Source organism: Typha latifolia, chromosome 13, assembly GCF_019914945.1.
Source record: "Typha latifolia isolate L0001 chromosome 13, TyphaL0001v2, whole genome shotgun sequence".
Taxonomy (NCBI): domain Eukaryota; kingdom Viridiplantae; phylum Streptophyta; class Magnoliopsida; order Poales; family Typhaceae; genus Typha; species Typha latifolia.
In genome coordinates, this window is record NC_133098.1 from 88,811 (window position 1) to 106,308 (window position 17,498).

Here is a 17,498-nt window from a genome sequence, read left to right on the forward strand (position 1 = left end):
GTTCCATGTGATGTGGACATCTCACTAGTGGACTTTATTGTGCGCTGCCACGACAGCACTCCAGAAGAGGCCACGGTTTTCTTCTCCAAGATACTTCACGACAAATCTCGAATGCAACTGGTGAGAACTAATGAGTTCTCCCCCTTAATTAATTCCTTACTAACAAATAAGTCTTGTCATTGTTTTCCTCTACTTCCTAACAAATAGATCATCTAATTGTACGTTCAGCTTGTCGAAGCAATTATGATCAAGTAGAAGCCAATAAGCTCATCAAACTCTTCGACTCTCGTCGAAGTCATTTAGTTCCATCTCCTGTATGCGGTATGCCCCATTGTTATAGTTAATCCAACATGCTTCACACAGTAAACAACCAAAGACTTCAGAAACTAAAATAAGAGCAGTAATTTGCTTTTCATATTTCCCCCGTAATACAAGCACCGTAGAGGCAAGAGCAGTTTTGGGCATTTGAGTATATCGGACCACAACCTGCCTGCAAGTTATATATTGCTTTTGGCCAGAAAATGATCATAGTTCCCAAACTGGACTCCGCTCGAGCTGAGCCGGAGCCCGGAGGACATGGCAAAGGCAGGGGGGGGTAATATTATAGGGGGAGATTGGGTAAACTTTTAGATACTATACAACCCTCAGGTCGAGATCGGGATGGCCAACTCTGCTCTTGTGCTTCTCAAATAACTCTTGCAAAGCGCCGACGAACTGTGCATGGACTTCGTTTACCTGCCCAGACCAAGACAAAAAGATAGAAAGTTAAAAAATAATAATAATTAATGATGGATCTAGCTATGAACCTCAACTTAATATGAATAGATACTGGCAGGATAATAGTTTTGCAAGGTAATCTATTTATTGTTTCAAGGGAAGAAGAATCTGATATTTATTGACCTCATCCATGGTAGGTTTAGGATTTTTCTTGAGCTCGATGGGCTTTCCCACCACCACATGCATTGGTACTCGAAATGGGACAGGAGTCCTGCAAGGGAACAGATGATTAAGTAGTAATCACAGAAAGACTGAACAAGATTACATACTAAGGCTTGCAGATATTGCTAAAAACTGACTCCAGCAAGGTGCAAATAAGGGGCAGAGGATAACATAGGTACCCGCATCTTCCCCAGAAGATTGTTGGAGTAAACTTAATTGCCCGAGAAATCTTGACAAATAATTTACCGCTCGGTTTCCACCATTTGTAAACATAACTCTGCATACCAATTCAAGGAAAAATCAGCAACCATGAAAGATGCAACAACCTTACGTAAGTTTCCATACATATGTTTTAGGGTGAACTATTCAAGAAATGCTTTAGGTTCAAACTAACCTTCTTGTGCTTTTTATTGTTTCAAAAAAAACAGGGCAATAGCCTTTTGTCAAAAAAAATTTGAAAAATGAAAAAAAAAAAAACCCCTGTTGTGCTTTGGAACTGGCGGAAGAAATCTGAATCATCTGATTCGAAAATAAAAACAAGGAAAGATGGAAAATATCTCAGTTGCTAATTTAACATAATCATGATATAAAAAAGAATTGGTACCTGTCCAAAACAGAAAGCAGGAACAAGAGGGCAGCCCATCTCCATTGCTATCTTGACAAACCCCTTTCTTGATTTAAGGAAAGCAACCTGTAAAATGAAGAAAAATAACTGATTCATAAGCAAATTCTCAGAAGTCCTGTGCTGAACTATCTACCCAGGTAACAAGACAATACGACAATGTGAGTGCTTTCTTCCTTGCAGATTATGTATATATTGTGGTTCAGAGGTATAGCAATGGAATATAAAGCCATTCAGCAATAGCAGCAGAAGTTCCAAGCTGGTCTTTCCATCTAGTTTCTGATATTCAATATGAATTCTGAATCTCTGATGCCTTGGGTATATCCAAGCACATCTTAACATACAGAAGTTACGAAAGTACATAGCAAAGTTCCTTCTTTGATATCGGAGTCGATTTATTCAACTGCAAATATAAAGTGATATTTGATGACTAAAAGAAAGAAACTATGTGTGCAAAATCAATTTATACCAATATACCATACATTAGGCTATTAAGAAACTGCACACCTTCGACACCTAGATACGGGAAGAATGTGTTTTGAGAGGATCAATATTTGTTGCTGCTGATGTGGAGTTATTTGATTGTTTGAAGAAACAATAGACTCTCAGTACTCAGTAAGAACTGATACTACAAGAACAGTATACGAGGAAATTTACAAATAGCATCAAAAGTTGATGATCCCCAAATCATTGTTCATTATTATCTACCATTTATTGGATCAGAATGCTCAAAATTTGATGGCAGATATTCTTGCCACAGTTATCCCATGTTTAGTGTAAAAGGCTTATACTCACTTTTCTTTTTCCTCGTGCACACAACTATGTTACATGATTCCAAGGTTGGTCACATGATGAACCAAATATGGGTAAGAACACAAAAGAACGATGTACAAAAAAGGTTAAGCATAAATCTCTTAACTTTCTGGATCAGGCTTATACCCCCTCTTCTTTTTTACTTGTGTACGACTTACTTAGCATAATTCTAAGGTTGGCTACTTGATGAAGCAGACATGGGTAAGAACACAAAATAATGATGCATCCATAAGTTAAAGCATAAACTGTTTTAACTTTTCAGATCTTATGAATCAGAACAAAGGATAGAGAAATACATATCAAAAAGCAAGGTAGAACAAAGTTTCAGACATACTAACTCTGACAGGTTGTATCTTAAAATGATAAGATAATCTATTGCCATGAGAGGAAAAAATATATCTTGCAGAACAAACAGTAAAATGACAGTCTTTGTTGATTCAAGAAGAAACAGGTTATAAGAAATAAACTGTAAGTCTGTTATAAGAAGACCAACCTCTGAATCATGATCCATGTGAAGCATCTCCTGTACACCACCTGGCACAACAATGCAACTATAACCAGCTGCCAAGTATGCATAGAAATTCTTTCTTGATGCAGGGATTAGCCCCAGCCATGTCCAGATCTGTCTCAGAATCGGAGTGTAGAACACCTAAAAGCAATTTTACAGGTGAAGTGAAGAACAATATATATAATGACGTCTTTGAATTTGATCAACTAATCTAATAAGAGATAATCCATAGGTTTGAGAAGCTTACAGCGCTGCTTGCGAGGACCTTAATTTTAGGGAGTGGCATGAAGCCAGTGTGGTCAGCCAGAACGCAAACGCCAATAGGCAAAACAGAATGGGGTTCATAACCAAACACTGCATATGAACCTTCATCAACAACTAATTGCAACTTCAACGCATATCCTACCACTTAATTCTCTATCTTTTCTCGAAGAAAGGTAGCAAAAATGTAGTCAATGATACAGTCACAAATAGAGAGTAAATTTCCACTAGAAAACAGATCAGGAAGAACCATAACAAGCATAGGATTTGACGCGAATGTGCATTAAAACTAGTCAGATTATGGAAAAAGAAAGTGATCAGTAAGTTAATAAACATAAAGAAAAGTCAATAACAGCCCACCGTAAGCTCGGTTTGGATCGAAAGCCTGTATATCCTCCACGTGAAGGGTGACTGGGAAATACCCACAAGCATATTTGCATATATACCTATTTTTGGATCAAAAGAGTACAAGATAATCTATTAATCTTAACCGAAGAAACAAGATATGGCCGGAAATTGGATCAAAAGAGTACAGGATAATCTTAACCGAAGAAACAAGATAATCAATAAAGCCTCACCTTGCCAATTTCCGGCCAAATTTGTTCTTATCGTTGAGCGGAATCACCATAAAGAAGAGCAGCAATCCAAAAACCCTGCAAGTGGAGAGCAAATAGCCAATTACTCCAGAAGCCCAAGAGAAAAACAGGAAGGCGGAGGAGAGATTACGCACACGGCGGCGAGGCGGAGTGGGAGGAAGAGGAGCGCCGTTAGGGCGAGCGCGACGTTGAAGTGGATGGCGCCGAGCCAAACGGCGAGGGCGACGGTGGTACGAATGAGGGAATAATCTGTCCCCTGGAACACCGTCGGCTCCACGGCGTCCGCTGCCTTGCCGTTGCCCTTATTGACGGAGCAACGTCCATCGTCGTTAAGCTCGCCCATTGGAGGAGAAGGCAATTCAAGGGAGACGAGAGAGAGAGAGAGAGCGAAATGGACACGGGAGTTGTTCAGGCGTAGCGATGGATCTTGGAGTCTTAGTTGCTTTTAGCGGATCGATGTACACGTGGCACGATCCAACGACAGTTGGATAGTAGAGGACAGGGCTCGCCGCCGAGGTGACCCGGATAACTTTGGACAGCGGAAGATGGGCTTTGTTATCGTCAATAATAATTATATTTTTCATCGGACGGGCGAGATTCGAACCGTGGTTGCGTGCCGTTGGCTGGCAAGTCGAAATGGTGATAGAGACGCCTCTGAGGAAACAACGGTGGACTGTAGTGGCGGGATATGGGAGATCATTGATGAGGCCGCCAAATAAGTAACAATAGGTTGGCGGCGGCGGAGAGCGATTCAAGATTCCAATTTCTTCTCTCTCTTCTCTCTCTTCTCTCTCTTCTCTCTCTTCTCTCTCTCTCTCTCTCTCTTAGTGATAAATGTACGATTGGAACTTGCCAGCGGAGCTATTTAATAGTGCTACACCTTGCACCGCACCGGCGGATTTCCCAAGAAGAGGCGAGAACAGTATCCGATTCAAGGGCTTGGTTGTTCGTATAAGATACTATAGAAATTATTCAATTACAATTTCATGCTTATGCTCTTGTTGTGGATATCAACTGCACTGCCCCACTGTGAAGAATGAAAAAACTTTTACCTTCTTCTGAAGTACAGCGAGGAAGAGGGAGAATCAGGTTCCGATTTGGTCAATGAACTCAGTAAACATCAACAAGAACTCCATCTTTTCTGCCAGTAAAAGCATCAACACTTACAACAGTAATAACAAAAAAGAAGAGCGGCAATTGAATCAATTTTCCAAGATTAGGAAGTCCATGTTCCTCCATTCTAATCACCAATCATTCAGAAGAAGTTCAGTATGAGCTCTAAAACTCAAATTGTCAATGGCCCCACCGTGTAGAGAGTGATTTTGCCCCCGCCCCCTTTATTTGGACAAGAGTTAACAATCGCCCAAGGTAATATGGTCGTAGGGTGTTGCAAGGTAAAGTACTCCTTAGTGAGAGTCAAAACAATATATTTATGGCATCCAACTACAAGCATTTGATGTATTATTACACGTACAACGACTAAAACTATTTAATCACCATGATCACGATGTTTAAAACGATGTACTGTTCCATAAAGTAACTCGGGGAAAAAAAATATTATTTCATACCTCTTTCACCCACAGAAGTAGCCTACAACACATACAACTACGACTTTCATATATCACTGTTTGGTGCACTGACCGTAACGAGTAAAAGAACATCAGCCGTGTTGAAGAAGGTTTCACAGATAAAGAACCTTGGTACTTAGAAAAAAAAACTAAAATATAAAAAAAACAATTCACACAATTAAAAAGAAAACAATAAATGTAAACGAGGTTCAAAGACTCAAAGTTCATAATTGGTAAATGGTGAGTAGCATTCTAACAAGCTACAAAAATTATTGGAACTAAACTCAATAAGATGAGACATTTCTCACTTTCTAGTACAATTCTTCAAATATATCACAAAAAATAGTTCACCCACAGATGGCATCCGTATATCAAAACTCTGAATTCTGATACTGACAAGATAGGCCAGTTATTTATTTCTCAACGAATTCTTTCATGCTCTTCAACCACACCAAATACTCTCGCTCATCCTTGTTTATCATGTACTCATGTAGGAAGTCGTACATCGAGTGTTTGATGCCTCGCACTTCAAGATACTTGCGTAAGGCCTCTTGCAAGCTTTCATCCAAATCCCTGTGACCAAATTGGAACATGAAAAAATAAAGGTGTTGTTCAAAACAACCAAAAGATGCATGTCTTAAGAAATGCTATCATGTGCATGTATGAAATGATGCAAAATGAATGACAGCATAAATATTGAGAAACTTCAAACCAAGCAAAATTTGCTGGAAATTGAAATATATGGAACTGAAATCACAAAAAAAACAGCTTACAAAGACAATCAATTTGGCAATTTATAGTCTTACAAGCTTCCACTCTTATAAACTACATTTAACAAAAATATATCACTTGAAGTACACATTTCAGGTTCCGGCAACAAATAATATGGATATGTACACCTCCAGAAAGAAAAGTGTCACTAACTATAGAGAAAACCAACTTAAAAAAGATAAAAAAGGCAAATGAACTTACGAAAACTCAGGACCTTCATAAGCATTTTGACTATCAGGATCATCATGTCTTTTCATTGTCATGCTTTCTATCTCGAGCTCGTCATCATTAAAATTGCAGCAGAATTCCAAGAAAGGACCTTCTCCTTTTTCGACTGCCACAACCAACGAAACAGTTGGCTTAATGGAACCCTCATTGTCAACATCATCACTAGCATCGTCATCATCCTCATTCAAATCTTGTTCCCCATCATAATTCATGAAAACAGTGGCTTGAATCGTCTCTCCTTCATACTCTCGTTTAAGAATTACTGTCTGGTCACCAGGATTATCTATTATCTCAAAAGGGAACCCATCAGGCAAATCAACTTCCTGCAAGAAAATTAAGCAAATTATATAGAAATAATAGTACAACCAAGCCTTTAGTTCTACCTTGAGTCTGCTAAATTATGTACAAACTACAAATATAAAATAGTACTTTCTATGCATGAGATGGACAAGTCCAAAATACAATGCAGTAACTCTTGGATCTCAGGGAAAAAGATAAATATAACCAAGATGATAAACTGAATTGCTTTCCGAGTAAATACCCTATGTTGATTAACACTGAAATATGGAGGAAAATAATAAATTATCAAGTGCACATCTAGTGATAAAAAGAACTCACAACATACTTCTCAAAAGAACCAAGCCATTAACATTCACACAAGACATTCATGCATAATCCATGAGAAGTTAAATTGACAAGCCACTACAATTGTTTGTCAATATGCATATTACTATCCTTAAAGGAATATAGAACATCGTAGTCCAATACTACTAGCTAACAGCCCTACTTACATGGACGCTCTATATTCAACTTTGTCCTTGAATGAGTGACCCTAGCAAAACTAGAATCATCAGAGTGAAGTATGGGGATTGCTCAAAGATATGATCAAGAATGCCGCTTAGATAGGACAATGCTCAGATCATCCATCAGGATTTCGCATTTATCATACCATTTCACAGCTGTTCGACCCTGTTCGGCTTTTTCAAAATGCAGGCAGGGTAACAAGATGAACCTCCTCATTAATCCGAATATCATTTATACCAAATGCTTTTCCCATATCATTGCAAAACATGATCTCATAAGGAAAATGTCTAGGCATAAAGTAGCTTTTTTTATAAAAAAAAAAATCCACAACGTGCGAAGAGTGGAGCACAGAACAAAGAAAACAATAGTAGGTCAGTGATAAGAACAATACACGAATATGCATAATCGACTCCGGAGAACTAAAAATTATATAAAGTTCTACTGCGAGAAACAGGAGGACAAGCACAAACAGTATTTACTGTAAATTACTTCCGACCTAATTTATTTCAGTAATCTATCTATCAGATAGATTATGGATGCAAATACGGCCAATATATCTAAAAAGTAGTAAAATGAACAACTGAGAACTCGCGTATCAAACCATTACAGATATAAAGCTCGATGGGTTACCCGATTCTGATCGTCAGATTTCTCGACGCAAACGATCTCGGAATCGATGACTTTCTTGAGGTTATCATCGGCCGAGACCTTGGAAGACGCGAAGCGAAGAGGAGCGAAGAAAACATGCCTCGGAGAGGACGAAGTAATCGCCCTGGGGACCAGAAAAGAGGTGGGAGAAGAGGCGAGAGACGAGTAGAAGAAGCGAGAATGGCGACGCCCTAAGAAGAGAGGAGCGGAGAGGGCTCGGCGTAGAAGGGAGGCAGCCATGGAGGACGACATTTTTGCTCTCGCTAGGGTTTTGGACTACACCAAGTGAGACCCTGAGAGGGCGGTCGAGGGTTTAAAGACTAGAGAGTAGAAGTCGTAGTAGTAGTTAAAGGTTTCGGCCTTTTGGGCCGCCTGAAACCGACCTAATTAGTTCGCTATCCTGGTCCAAAACCTTTGACCCCGATTGATTTCCTACTACTGTGGAGAGAATATGAACTGAACTCAAAAGAGATGCTTAAAGGTGGAATTTCTTAGTTTGGATCTAGCAAACGAATTAATACCTTGAAAAATCGACACCATACAAACCTTAGAACACTTATTCTAAACATTCTCTTCGTACTCAAAGTTAAGATCTGGACAGATTATTCATAGCTGGCTTGAGAGTTAGAATAATCATGCTCTACATAATTAACCTCCGATCACACGACTAATCGATCCATTACCTAATGGCCGGGGATTAGCTTTGCTTAAACAGTATTAGACCTAATTTATTGCGGGCCTGAGTTTAGTTTAGTTTAGCTTGTCGGAATTGTACCTGTCCACCACACTCAGATGCTTCATGGATCTCACTAGAAACCTATCACCTACCATTATTTACATCAGCTAAAGATAAATTGCGATCAAATAAAGCTTATTTTATAAAGAGAAACTTATTTGGGGCCCAAATATGAGAGCCTTCCTAACAAGGTAAGACGGCCCATCATGAAAACGAAAGCGTTTGTTCTCCACATTCGATGTACAACCACCCGCATATAAAAATATCTATGTACATCCAAATCTGGCGTTAGATCAAGAAATGGACGACAGTAGATACATATATTAGGATATTCCTATATAAGTAAAAGTTGGGGAAATGGGATTACCTAATTAAACAGTATAATTCAGTATATTCCCCAGCGGGGCTTTTCTGAATTTTTTTCAAAGTTAGGGGTGTTTACATAGGTTGGACGCGAAAGTTTGGTAGTGTGATTGCGAGCATCGCCCTCGCTATATATAAATCGCAGTAGCAGTAGGTAACAGGAAGAGACGAAAGAAGGGAAGCGGAGAAACCAAGAAGAATAGAGAAAAATGGATTCGGATTACGGTGTTCCTCGCGAGCTCTCCGATCTCCAGAAGGAGAGATCTCTCTACCATCCGCAACTCCCCCCTTGCCTTCAGGTCTCTTCTTCCCCTTCTTACGATGTTTCTTTTATCCTCCATTGCCTCCCTCTGCTTCCATCTGAGATCTGCCACCCGTCTTCTACTTCTAGCTCTCCCTCTCTTGTTTGATTTGGTTTCCCACTGCTAGATCTTTATTAATGGCGATTCCTTTTATCAGATCGGAGTTTTTTTTGGTTCGTAATTGTCAGGGGATAGGATGAGAGGCTTGCCTTCTTGGAAAGCTCGCCAGTTTCTGGGATTATTGAATCATTGATGTGTTCCAGATATATGGTTCTGTGTTTATGTGTTTTCTTTCCGCATCTTTGTTGGTTTTGGACTCGGAAATCGAATCTTCGATGACTCTTCAACTTATTTTGGATTTTTGAGTATTTTATTTATAATACTTCCAAACCATGTATAATATGGATCCAATGATTGTCTGTTGTTATAGGGAGAAAGAATGGTTTACATTTTTTAAGTAACTTTTGTTTTGACTGGTGTTCCAGCAAGATATGTTGGCATTATGTAAATTAGAAGTTTAGACTCAATGCTTTCAGGAAAAAGAACATTCTCATTTCAAAAGCAAAAGATCATCATCGCAGAGACATTCTTACACTATGCGGTTGGTTTAAGTGTATCTCTCTCAATAGAGGACGGAGCATTTTATTCTGCTTGATAAATCACTTTATGATTTCCGTTTTATTTGCTACAGATTTAACAGCATAAGAGCTAGTTTCTAAATTTGGTACCTCTCTGATAAATCCCACCTTTTCTTCTTCACTTGAATTAGGGCACTACTGTAAGGGTGGAGTTTGGTGATGCTACAACTGCTCCAGATCCTGCTGGTGCACATGTGATCAGTCAAGCATTCCCTCACACATATGGGCAGCCTTTAGCTCATTTTCTAAGGGCAACCACCATTGTTCCTGAAGCACATATCATAACAGAACATCCGTCTATCAGGTATGGGCATTGGTATTTGATCTATTGTTGTACTTGAATATATCTGTTGTACTTAAATATAAGCAATGGAATGTTGATTGCAACTGATTAAACCGGTGCTTTTTGGTCATTCCCCTTCATAGAGGCTGGCTTATTGTCTAGCCATAGCAATGCAACAAATGAAAGAGAGATGCATGGGTGATTGTGATAAGGAGTGTAAATTCTATAAGGTTATAACTTAGAATCTGAATTATATTCTTACTATTTATTTGATTTTATATGTATATCCACATTCTGTAGCCTATGAACAAGCTGTTTATTTTGCCATGCTAATGTTGTGAACATATGATAGAGAATTCTTGCAGCAATGCCTTTGTAAACTGAAATACAACCTGTCTTTATAATTGACCTTGCTGACTTGTAACTGGTTCTGGAAGTCGTAATATCAATACACTGTCTTGAAGACATTTTTAGGATTAATCCTCATGAAGTATGGGGGCATAATCTTGTTCCCTTCACTCATTCTTCTTTATCAGTTTTCCCTCACAAAACTCCTCACTGACCAGTTTACTTTTTACTCTAGTCTAAGGTTCTATCACCATAGTGATTTTACACTATTGAGGTATAGTTAGGTGATTTTCTGCATATAGCGGCAGATTTTCAGTAGGAGGTTACTATAATAAATGCAGAAAAGATGTAATAACATTTTTATTTTATTTAGTATAGTTCATGAGAATCTGGCTATTTCAATTTTTCCTCTAATAAGCTGGTTAAGATAATGATCTGATACCACATTGATATATTTGATTGCCCTTTTGCAGGGTTGGTGTTGTATTTTGCGGGAGACAATCCCCAGGAGGACACAATGTCATTTGGGGGCTTCATGATGCTATTAAATCTCACAACCCCGACAGCAAATTGATTGGTTTTGTGGGTAAGTATATGGAACATGTTGGACAGCCTGTACACTATTGAATCATTGTTCTCACTTATCCTAAGAATCTCTAATTGATGTTTGTTTATGATTAATATCCTGGAGATGTTACTTCATACTTTTATGTATCATATAAATCCATTGCATTTCATGATTTTCAATAACTTGTGATGCTTCCATCAATTGCTTGTAGTTGCTTCTTGACATTGTTAGCAAATTCTATCTAACCTTCTGTGTTAAAAATTAACTGAATCCTAATTCTTGCCTGTTGTGCACAGCTCAGACACTGCTGATCTTCCAAGTATTAGCAACTCTAGTTTAGAATTAATGAATCTGCGATTATGTATTATCCCTTTAATATGGAACTAAATCACCTGGAAAATTCTTTGCTACAAGATCTTACGAATTTGATGCTTTTCTTACTTTCCTCTAAACTCTATTTCTTGAGAGTCATCTGCAGATTGTAAGATTATATTTGTGACATAATTTTCACTTTGTTAGAACAGAGAGAGCTTGCTTGTGGGGAATATCTTGTATTTGGTGTGCATTTCCAAGGATTTCTTTCCTACTGCATAGCTTCTTTAGTTAGCCTTCATTAGTATTTACTTTCATGTGGATGTGTCTTTTGGCTAATTTTCATGGTATTTCATTGGAATATAATAGCTCCACTCGTAGATCTGGTGGCCATATTCTTGGATATTATATCTTTGTTAGATACTCTAAATAAACTGCTTTACTAAGAGAGATGACTCTTCTTGGGTTTAATAATAAGATGGACTTGGTGTTTCATTTTGGCTGGAACAGGTGGTACTGAAGGTCTTTTTGCACAAAAGGCTTTGGAAATCACAGATGATATTCTTTCCACCTATAAAAATCAAGGTTTTTATAGATTGAACTTAGTGGTCATAACTTTCTAATAGTTGCTTAATATGTTGCTAAGATTGAGCAATATTATATATGTATAAGGTGGCTATGACTTGCTTGGCCGGACACAAGATCAAATTAGAACAACTGAGCAAGTTAATGCTGCAATGGCTACTTGCCAGACATTGAAGTTGGATGGTCTTGTGATCATTGGAGGTACTTATCGACTTATCATATTTTTTACGGACTGGACATTTGTTATAAAAGCAATATACGACTTCTTATAGTTCCTCTTTTATTTCTGAAGGAGTTACATCGAACACGGATGCTGCCCAGCTTGCAGAGACTTTTGCTGAGTCGAAATGTTCGACAAAGGTACTTTAGTTGTTTTTCTTTTTTAATTTTTAACTACTACCTGTCCTTTATTCAACTTTTAAACTTTTATAACTTCACATATGACTTGAATACATTGTTCCTTTCTATTATACTTTCCTTTTAGTTTAATAGCGGAGAAAAACACTTCTGCAGGTAGTAGGTGTTCCTGTAACATTGAATGGAGATCTTAAGAATCAGTTTGTTGAGGCTAACGTTGGTTTTGATACAATCTGTAAGGTATGCTTGTAACCCATGGTACTGCCTTCTCACGATTCTGTTAAAGCCTACCGCTGCCATGTTTTAATGTTAGTGAAGGATATCCCTCATTTTCTGATAAAACATTCTTCTCTCTTTTTTCTTTTACATCAATCCTCATATTTCGTGAAATATGTAGCTTTGTCATTAAAGCATTAGTTTTCTTGATGTTATCTGGGGACTAAAAGTGAATTTTGATTTGTGTTCATTATTTGAATACTTTCATTTTTATATGTTATCCTGGTTATGTGTCTTGTGCATGCAGGTTAACTCGCAGCTAATTAGCAATGTCTGCACAGATGCTCTTTCTGCAGAGAAGGTAATGAACAAGCCATGCAGTTTCTGAATATGTATTCGTCTTTGTAAGTAGCTGTGACCTGTGATAGTTTGTTCAGATCAGATATGATACGTCATAAGTGCCATTATGATATTCTTTAACTTGAACTACAGCCATCAAAAACAGAAAGAGGAAAAGATAGGAATTTGGTAACTTGAGAAATCAGTCATTTTCTCTTTGATAGGGAAAATAGCTTTCCTTTGCACTACTTTTTGCTTCAGAATATGGGCAGGTTAACTACTATTTCACTGAAAATGTGCTGCATAAGGCTGATATGGACTGGACTAGGAGGCTAGGTCAGGTTGTATGCTGGCGGTGATCAACTTGGGTCAGGCGGCTGCAGTATTGCAGAGGAAGATTGATTTTTTAGGGTAATAATTAGGCCATTCTAGTTATATGGCAGTGAATGAAACTTGTTTCAAGTGTCAAGTGGAGCTGAACCTTGAGGTTCTGGATCAAATGTCCTTTTCAGGCTTGGGGGCATTCCAAGTATGACCAAGCAGGCAAGAATCATCCTAGGAGTTGAACTGTGGTTGCATGGTCTCAGAGCAGTCTCCCCAGTTCTGGTTTCCTGGGTCTCCATGAACTATCCCAGCCTACTACAATTATCAACTGAAATGCATATGACAAGCTTTCTATACATTCACAGATTAATTCCAATATTCCTGTCAAGTGATTGTTCATGTTTTCTTTTTGCAGTATTACTATTTTATTCGCCTGATGGGGCGCAAGGCATCTCATGTGGCCTTGGAATGTGCTCTACAATCACATCCTAATATGGTTGGCATCCCAATATCCTGTTCTGTTCACACTTCTAACCTCTCTAAGTTGGAATCCATATGTTACACAACAATATCTGTGTCACCTGTTGATCTTGGGTTAATTGACTCATTCTCAGGTCATCTTAGGTGAGGAGGTCGCTGCATCAAAACTTACTATTTTTGACCTCACAAAACAAATTTGTGATGCAGTTCAAGCGAGGGCTGGAAAAGGTAGGAATATATTGTTTCTAGCTTCTTATGTTCCAGCGATGTTTATCTAGCCTCATTTTATCAGTAATTTTTTGATGTACTGTATTTTTCTGGTACAGATAAGAATCATGGTGTCATCCTTATACCTGAGGGACTTGTGGAAAGTATACCAGAGTTGTATGCATTGCTCCAGGTACTTGTGCTTGTTACACATGAGATTATTACTTCATTATTTTAATGTGATATTTGATCAACATTGGTAGCCTTTATATTATTCTGTATTTATTTTGTAATATTCCATGAAGGTTCTGCAACATTACTGAATCTGTGATCTTACAATTGCTTTAGGAAATCCATGGTCTACATATCAAAGGTGTCTCTGTTGAGAATATTTCTTCTCAGCTTTCACCTTGGGCATCGGCCCTCTTTGAATTTTTACCACCATTTATTAGGAAACAGGTTTGTTCTTTCTACTTTGTAATAACTAGGACAATTTACTATGGAAACACATTAGGATTCTGTTTCCTGATGTACTATTTCCCTTTCCCCCCTTTTGATGATGCAGCTGCTTCTCCACCCAGAATCAGATGACTCTGCACAGCTGTCTCAGGTAAATCTTATTTGGTAGTTGATAATTTATATGAGGTCTTCATGGATGTTATGAGTTATTGTCCTTGAATCCATGCTCTAATAGTTTTCTCTTTGCAGATTGAGACTGAGAAGCTTCTGGCGCAGTTGGTGGAGACAGAGATCAACAAACGTTTGGTAAGTTTCTTTTGCACTTAAGCCGACATTTTTGTTCCTCTTCGCACCTTCGATTGACTGTTGGACAAACTTCGTTTTAGGGCTATATTCTGAAGATGGTTGAACACCAAAACTCACTTTATTAAATTCTCGAACTTCTCCCTCAGTTACTATTCTTTTTGATTTCTTAGTATTAGTATATTTGAGTGTTACCTGTCCTGACAGAAGGAAGGGACATACAAAGGAAAGAAGTTCAATGCCATCTGCCACTTCTTTGGTTATCAAGCTAGGGGATCCTTACCATCAAAGTTTGATTGTGACTATGCCTATGTAAGTACCTGTGATAATCATTTCTCATTTATGGCTAGTGCTGCTTTGAACTGGAAATCAAAATGTCAACTGTATGAGCAGGTTCTTGGATATGTCTGTTATCACATATTGGCTGCTGGACTGAATGGCTACATGGCTACCATAACAAATCTAAAGAACCCTGTCAATAAGTGGCGATGTGGTGCTGCTCCTATTACGGTGGGATCTTCTATTCCTCAAGATCAATAACATTAGCTAATCTTGTCTTGGAAATAAATACCTTCTGAATAAGATCCAGTCATTAGAATGAGCTGTATTTAATAGTATTTCTTTTTTGCTTGCCACCAGGCAATGATGACTGTAAAGCGATGGTCACGTGGTCCAACAGCAGCTCAAATTGGAAAGCCGGCTGTTCATCCTGCTACCGTTGACTTGAAAGGAAAAGCATACAAGTATGTTTATGTTACGTAATCTTTGTTACACATGGTACCTATCCTCGTATTCTAGAAATGCATCAGTTTGTCTGGAATGTACTTTTTGAAGAGCTGCTGTTTATGTAAACTTAATTTTATGGAGATATAAGAGGTCTATTTAGCTTAGACTGCTTGGACCTTTTCCTTTTGTTGTATTACTTATAGTGTTGTCCAGTGTTATCAGTCTTAAGGATCGTCAAATGATGTGATTAGCTTTGGTCCTCTGGAAGTTTTAACTAAGAAATAGATTTATTTTTATTAGAGTTTACAATTGGTCCAATATTGCAAGATGTTTTGGTTTCCTCATCTTCTAGAGTCATCTTTCCAGTGGCTATCATAAAAATGAAATATTATTATCTCTGGATCTAATGTGTATGTAAATCTGGATGCCAGGTTGTTGAGAAACAATGCTTCCAGTGTTTTGATGGATGACATATACAGAAACCCTGGGCCTCTTCAATTTGAAGGACCAGGTGGGGATGCTAAAGCCATTTCATTGTGTGTTGAAGATCAAGATTACATGGGAAGGATGAAGTTACTGCAGGAGTACTTGGACAAGGTTACTTTTCACTTGTGTTGATAAAAATGATTTCTGCCTTTTACATTGTAGGATATGTGTCATCCATGCGGTATTCTTTTTGTTTTTTTGACATTTGACTTCCTACAGATTCATTTGTTTGAGTTTATATTAATTATTAAATTGACTAGTTGCCCGTCCCTTCTATTGATATTGTTCAACCTAGTTGGTAGAATCTCACTGGACCCACTGCATTCAGACAAATAACTAATTGCAAAAGATTTCTCTGATAGTATATCAATTTTTTTGTTAACAAAGTATATTAATTGTTGCTTCGGCCATTTTGTGATTCTTACAGTCTGTTTTGTGTTTCATATAGGTGAAAAACATGGTGAAGCCTGGGTGTTCTCAGGATGTGCTGAAAGCAGCATTAAGTGCTATGGCTTCTGTAACCGACACGCTATCCATAATGTCTTCTCCATCCTTCAGCGGCCATGGGACCTTATGAGATTCATATTCTCTTTCCAAAATGGGATCATTTAGATTGTCGCCATTCCAGTTGCGTCTTCTTTCTCCATTTAACTCTCTTCTTTGACTATTTTGCGGAGTAGGAACATTTCTCTACATCTTTTTGTTGCTGAGGATTATTTTGTCGCTGTTAAGTTATATGGGAGCGCTGATTGGTCTAGCTAGCTTGAAGTGGAATAATAGTTGGAAGTCTTTTTCTTCTCTTTTTCAAAACAAAGCTGTTTGAAATAATTTAGCTTCTTCCAGTTGTTTCTGAGATGTGTAATAGAATATTTACCATCGGCATCTGGTGAAGTGGGATTAGTCTGGCTACTGTGCTAGTCGTCCCACAAGAAGTATGATTTGGGTGGATTCGGAACTTTATGCAACTGGAGTAGGACTGTTGGAGGACGCCTTCACTCTTGAGTAGGAGAAAAAAGGGCGGCTTAAGAAGAGGAGCCAAAGAGTAGGAAGAAGCGATGGGCTTAATAATCAAATGCCGATAATCAGTTGATCTAAGTTTTGGGTGTGGTTCAGGTTTACTTTTAAACAATTATCGTCTCAAATTCTCAATTCTTCCCTCCTCTCTTTTTGCTCCTCTCATCCATCCACCGTTAAAAAAAAAATTTATTTTGATTATTAATATCTTTTATTACTTTTTAATATTACAAGTATAATTATGACAAACGATTTACAACAAACCAACTGGTTTAAACTATTTTATTCAAATTAAAAAAAATAAAAGTAGGATTTAGGAGTTAATCTACACCTTGATGCGTAATATGTAAATACATTTTCAATAGAAAAGCAAAGTTAAGATGTATAATTTGCTTCATCATCATTGGGTGAAAAATGCTCTCAACCATAAATGCACAATCAATAGAGAATTATGTTAAGAATACAATACATACTATAAAGAGACCGTAAAATCAAGATGAAACAAATTTCTCAAACGCATGCTAGCCACCTTGAACAAAGTGAAACTAAAGAAATTTTCTACTATGAATCAGAACTTCAATTAAAAGCCAACAACAATCCAAGAGCACCGTGTAAAAGCTTTGCATCAAAGAAACAACCAGCCAAACAGTCATTAGATACATTCATAACATGCCTATATGTCAAGGGACTGAAA

The 17,498-nt window shown here is 37.9% G+C and overlaps 3 protein-coding genes across 3 annotated transcripts; 1 reads left to right on the plus strand and 2 right to left on the minus strand.

Annotated features, from left to right (window-relative positions):
- Nucleotides 1–378: 378 nt before the first annotated feature.
- Nucleotides 379–4,571, minus strand: LOC140800255 (diacylglycerol O-acyltransferase 2D). Its single transcript, XM_073154936.1, has 9 exons — nucleotides 3,874–4,571; nucleotides 3,722–3,796; nucleotides 3,504–3,589; nucleotides 3,130–3,236; nucleotides 2,868–3,023; nucleotides 1,544–1,630; nucleotides 1,119–1,216; nucleotides 901–988; nucleotides 379–735 (listed from the first exon to the last, which is right to left on the minus strand). The coding sequence occupies exons 1-9, from the start codon at nucleotides 4,080–4,082 to the stop codon at nucleotides 634–636; spliced, it is 1,008 nt and encodes a 335-aa protein (XP_073011037.1). The 5' UTR covers nucleotides 4,083–4,571; the 3' UTR covers nucleotides 379–633.
- A 935-nt stretch (nucleotides 4,572–5,506) lies between these two features.
- Nucleotides 5,507–8,336, minus strand: LOC140799548 (uncharacterized protein At2g39795, mitochondrial-like). Its single transcript, XM_073153907.1, has 3 exons — nucleotides 7,741–8,336; nucleotides 6,280–6,629; nucleotides 5,507–5,880 (listed from the first exon to the last, which is right to left on the minus strand). The coding sequence occupies exons 1-3, from the start codon at nucleotides 8,008–8,010 to the stop codon at nucleotides 5,721–5,723; spliced, it is 780 nt and encodes a 259-aa protein (XP_073010008.1). The 5' UTR covers nucleotides 8,011–8,336; the 3' UTR covers nucleotides 5,507–5,720.
- Nucleotides 8,337–8,960: 624 nt separating this feature from the next.
- Nucleotides 8,961–16,640, plus strand: LOC140799700 (pyrophosphate--fructose 6-phosphate 1-phosphotransferase subunit alpha). The gene is made up of 19 exons (XM_073154134.1): nucleotides 8,961–9,156; nucleotides 9,929–10,101; nucleotides 10,902–11,014; nucleotides 11,819–11,893; nucleotides 11,981–12,094; nucleotides 12,186–12,253; nucleotides 12,407–12,490; nucleotides 12,774–12,827; nucleotides 13,545–13,625; nucleotides 13,744–13,837; nucleotides 13,936–14,009; nucleotides 14,165–14,275; nucleotides 14,382–14,426; nucleotides 14,525–14,581; nucleotides 14,786–14,890; nucleotides 14,972–15,088; nucleotides 15,218–15,321; nucleotides 15,736–15,901; nucleotides 16,239–16,640. Exons 1-19 carry the CDS (start codon nucleotides 9,067–9,069, stop codon nucleotides 16,365–16,367), a joined length of 1,854 nt encoding a protein of 617 aa, XP_073010235.1. The 5' UTR covers nucleotides 8,961–9,066; the 3' UTR covers nucleotides 16,368–16,640.
- Nucleotides 16,641–17,498: the final 858 nt, after the last annotated feature.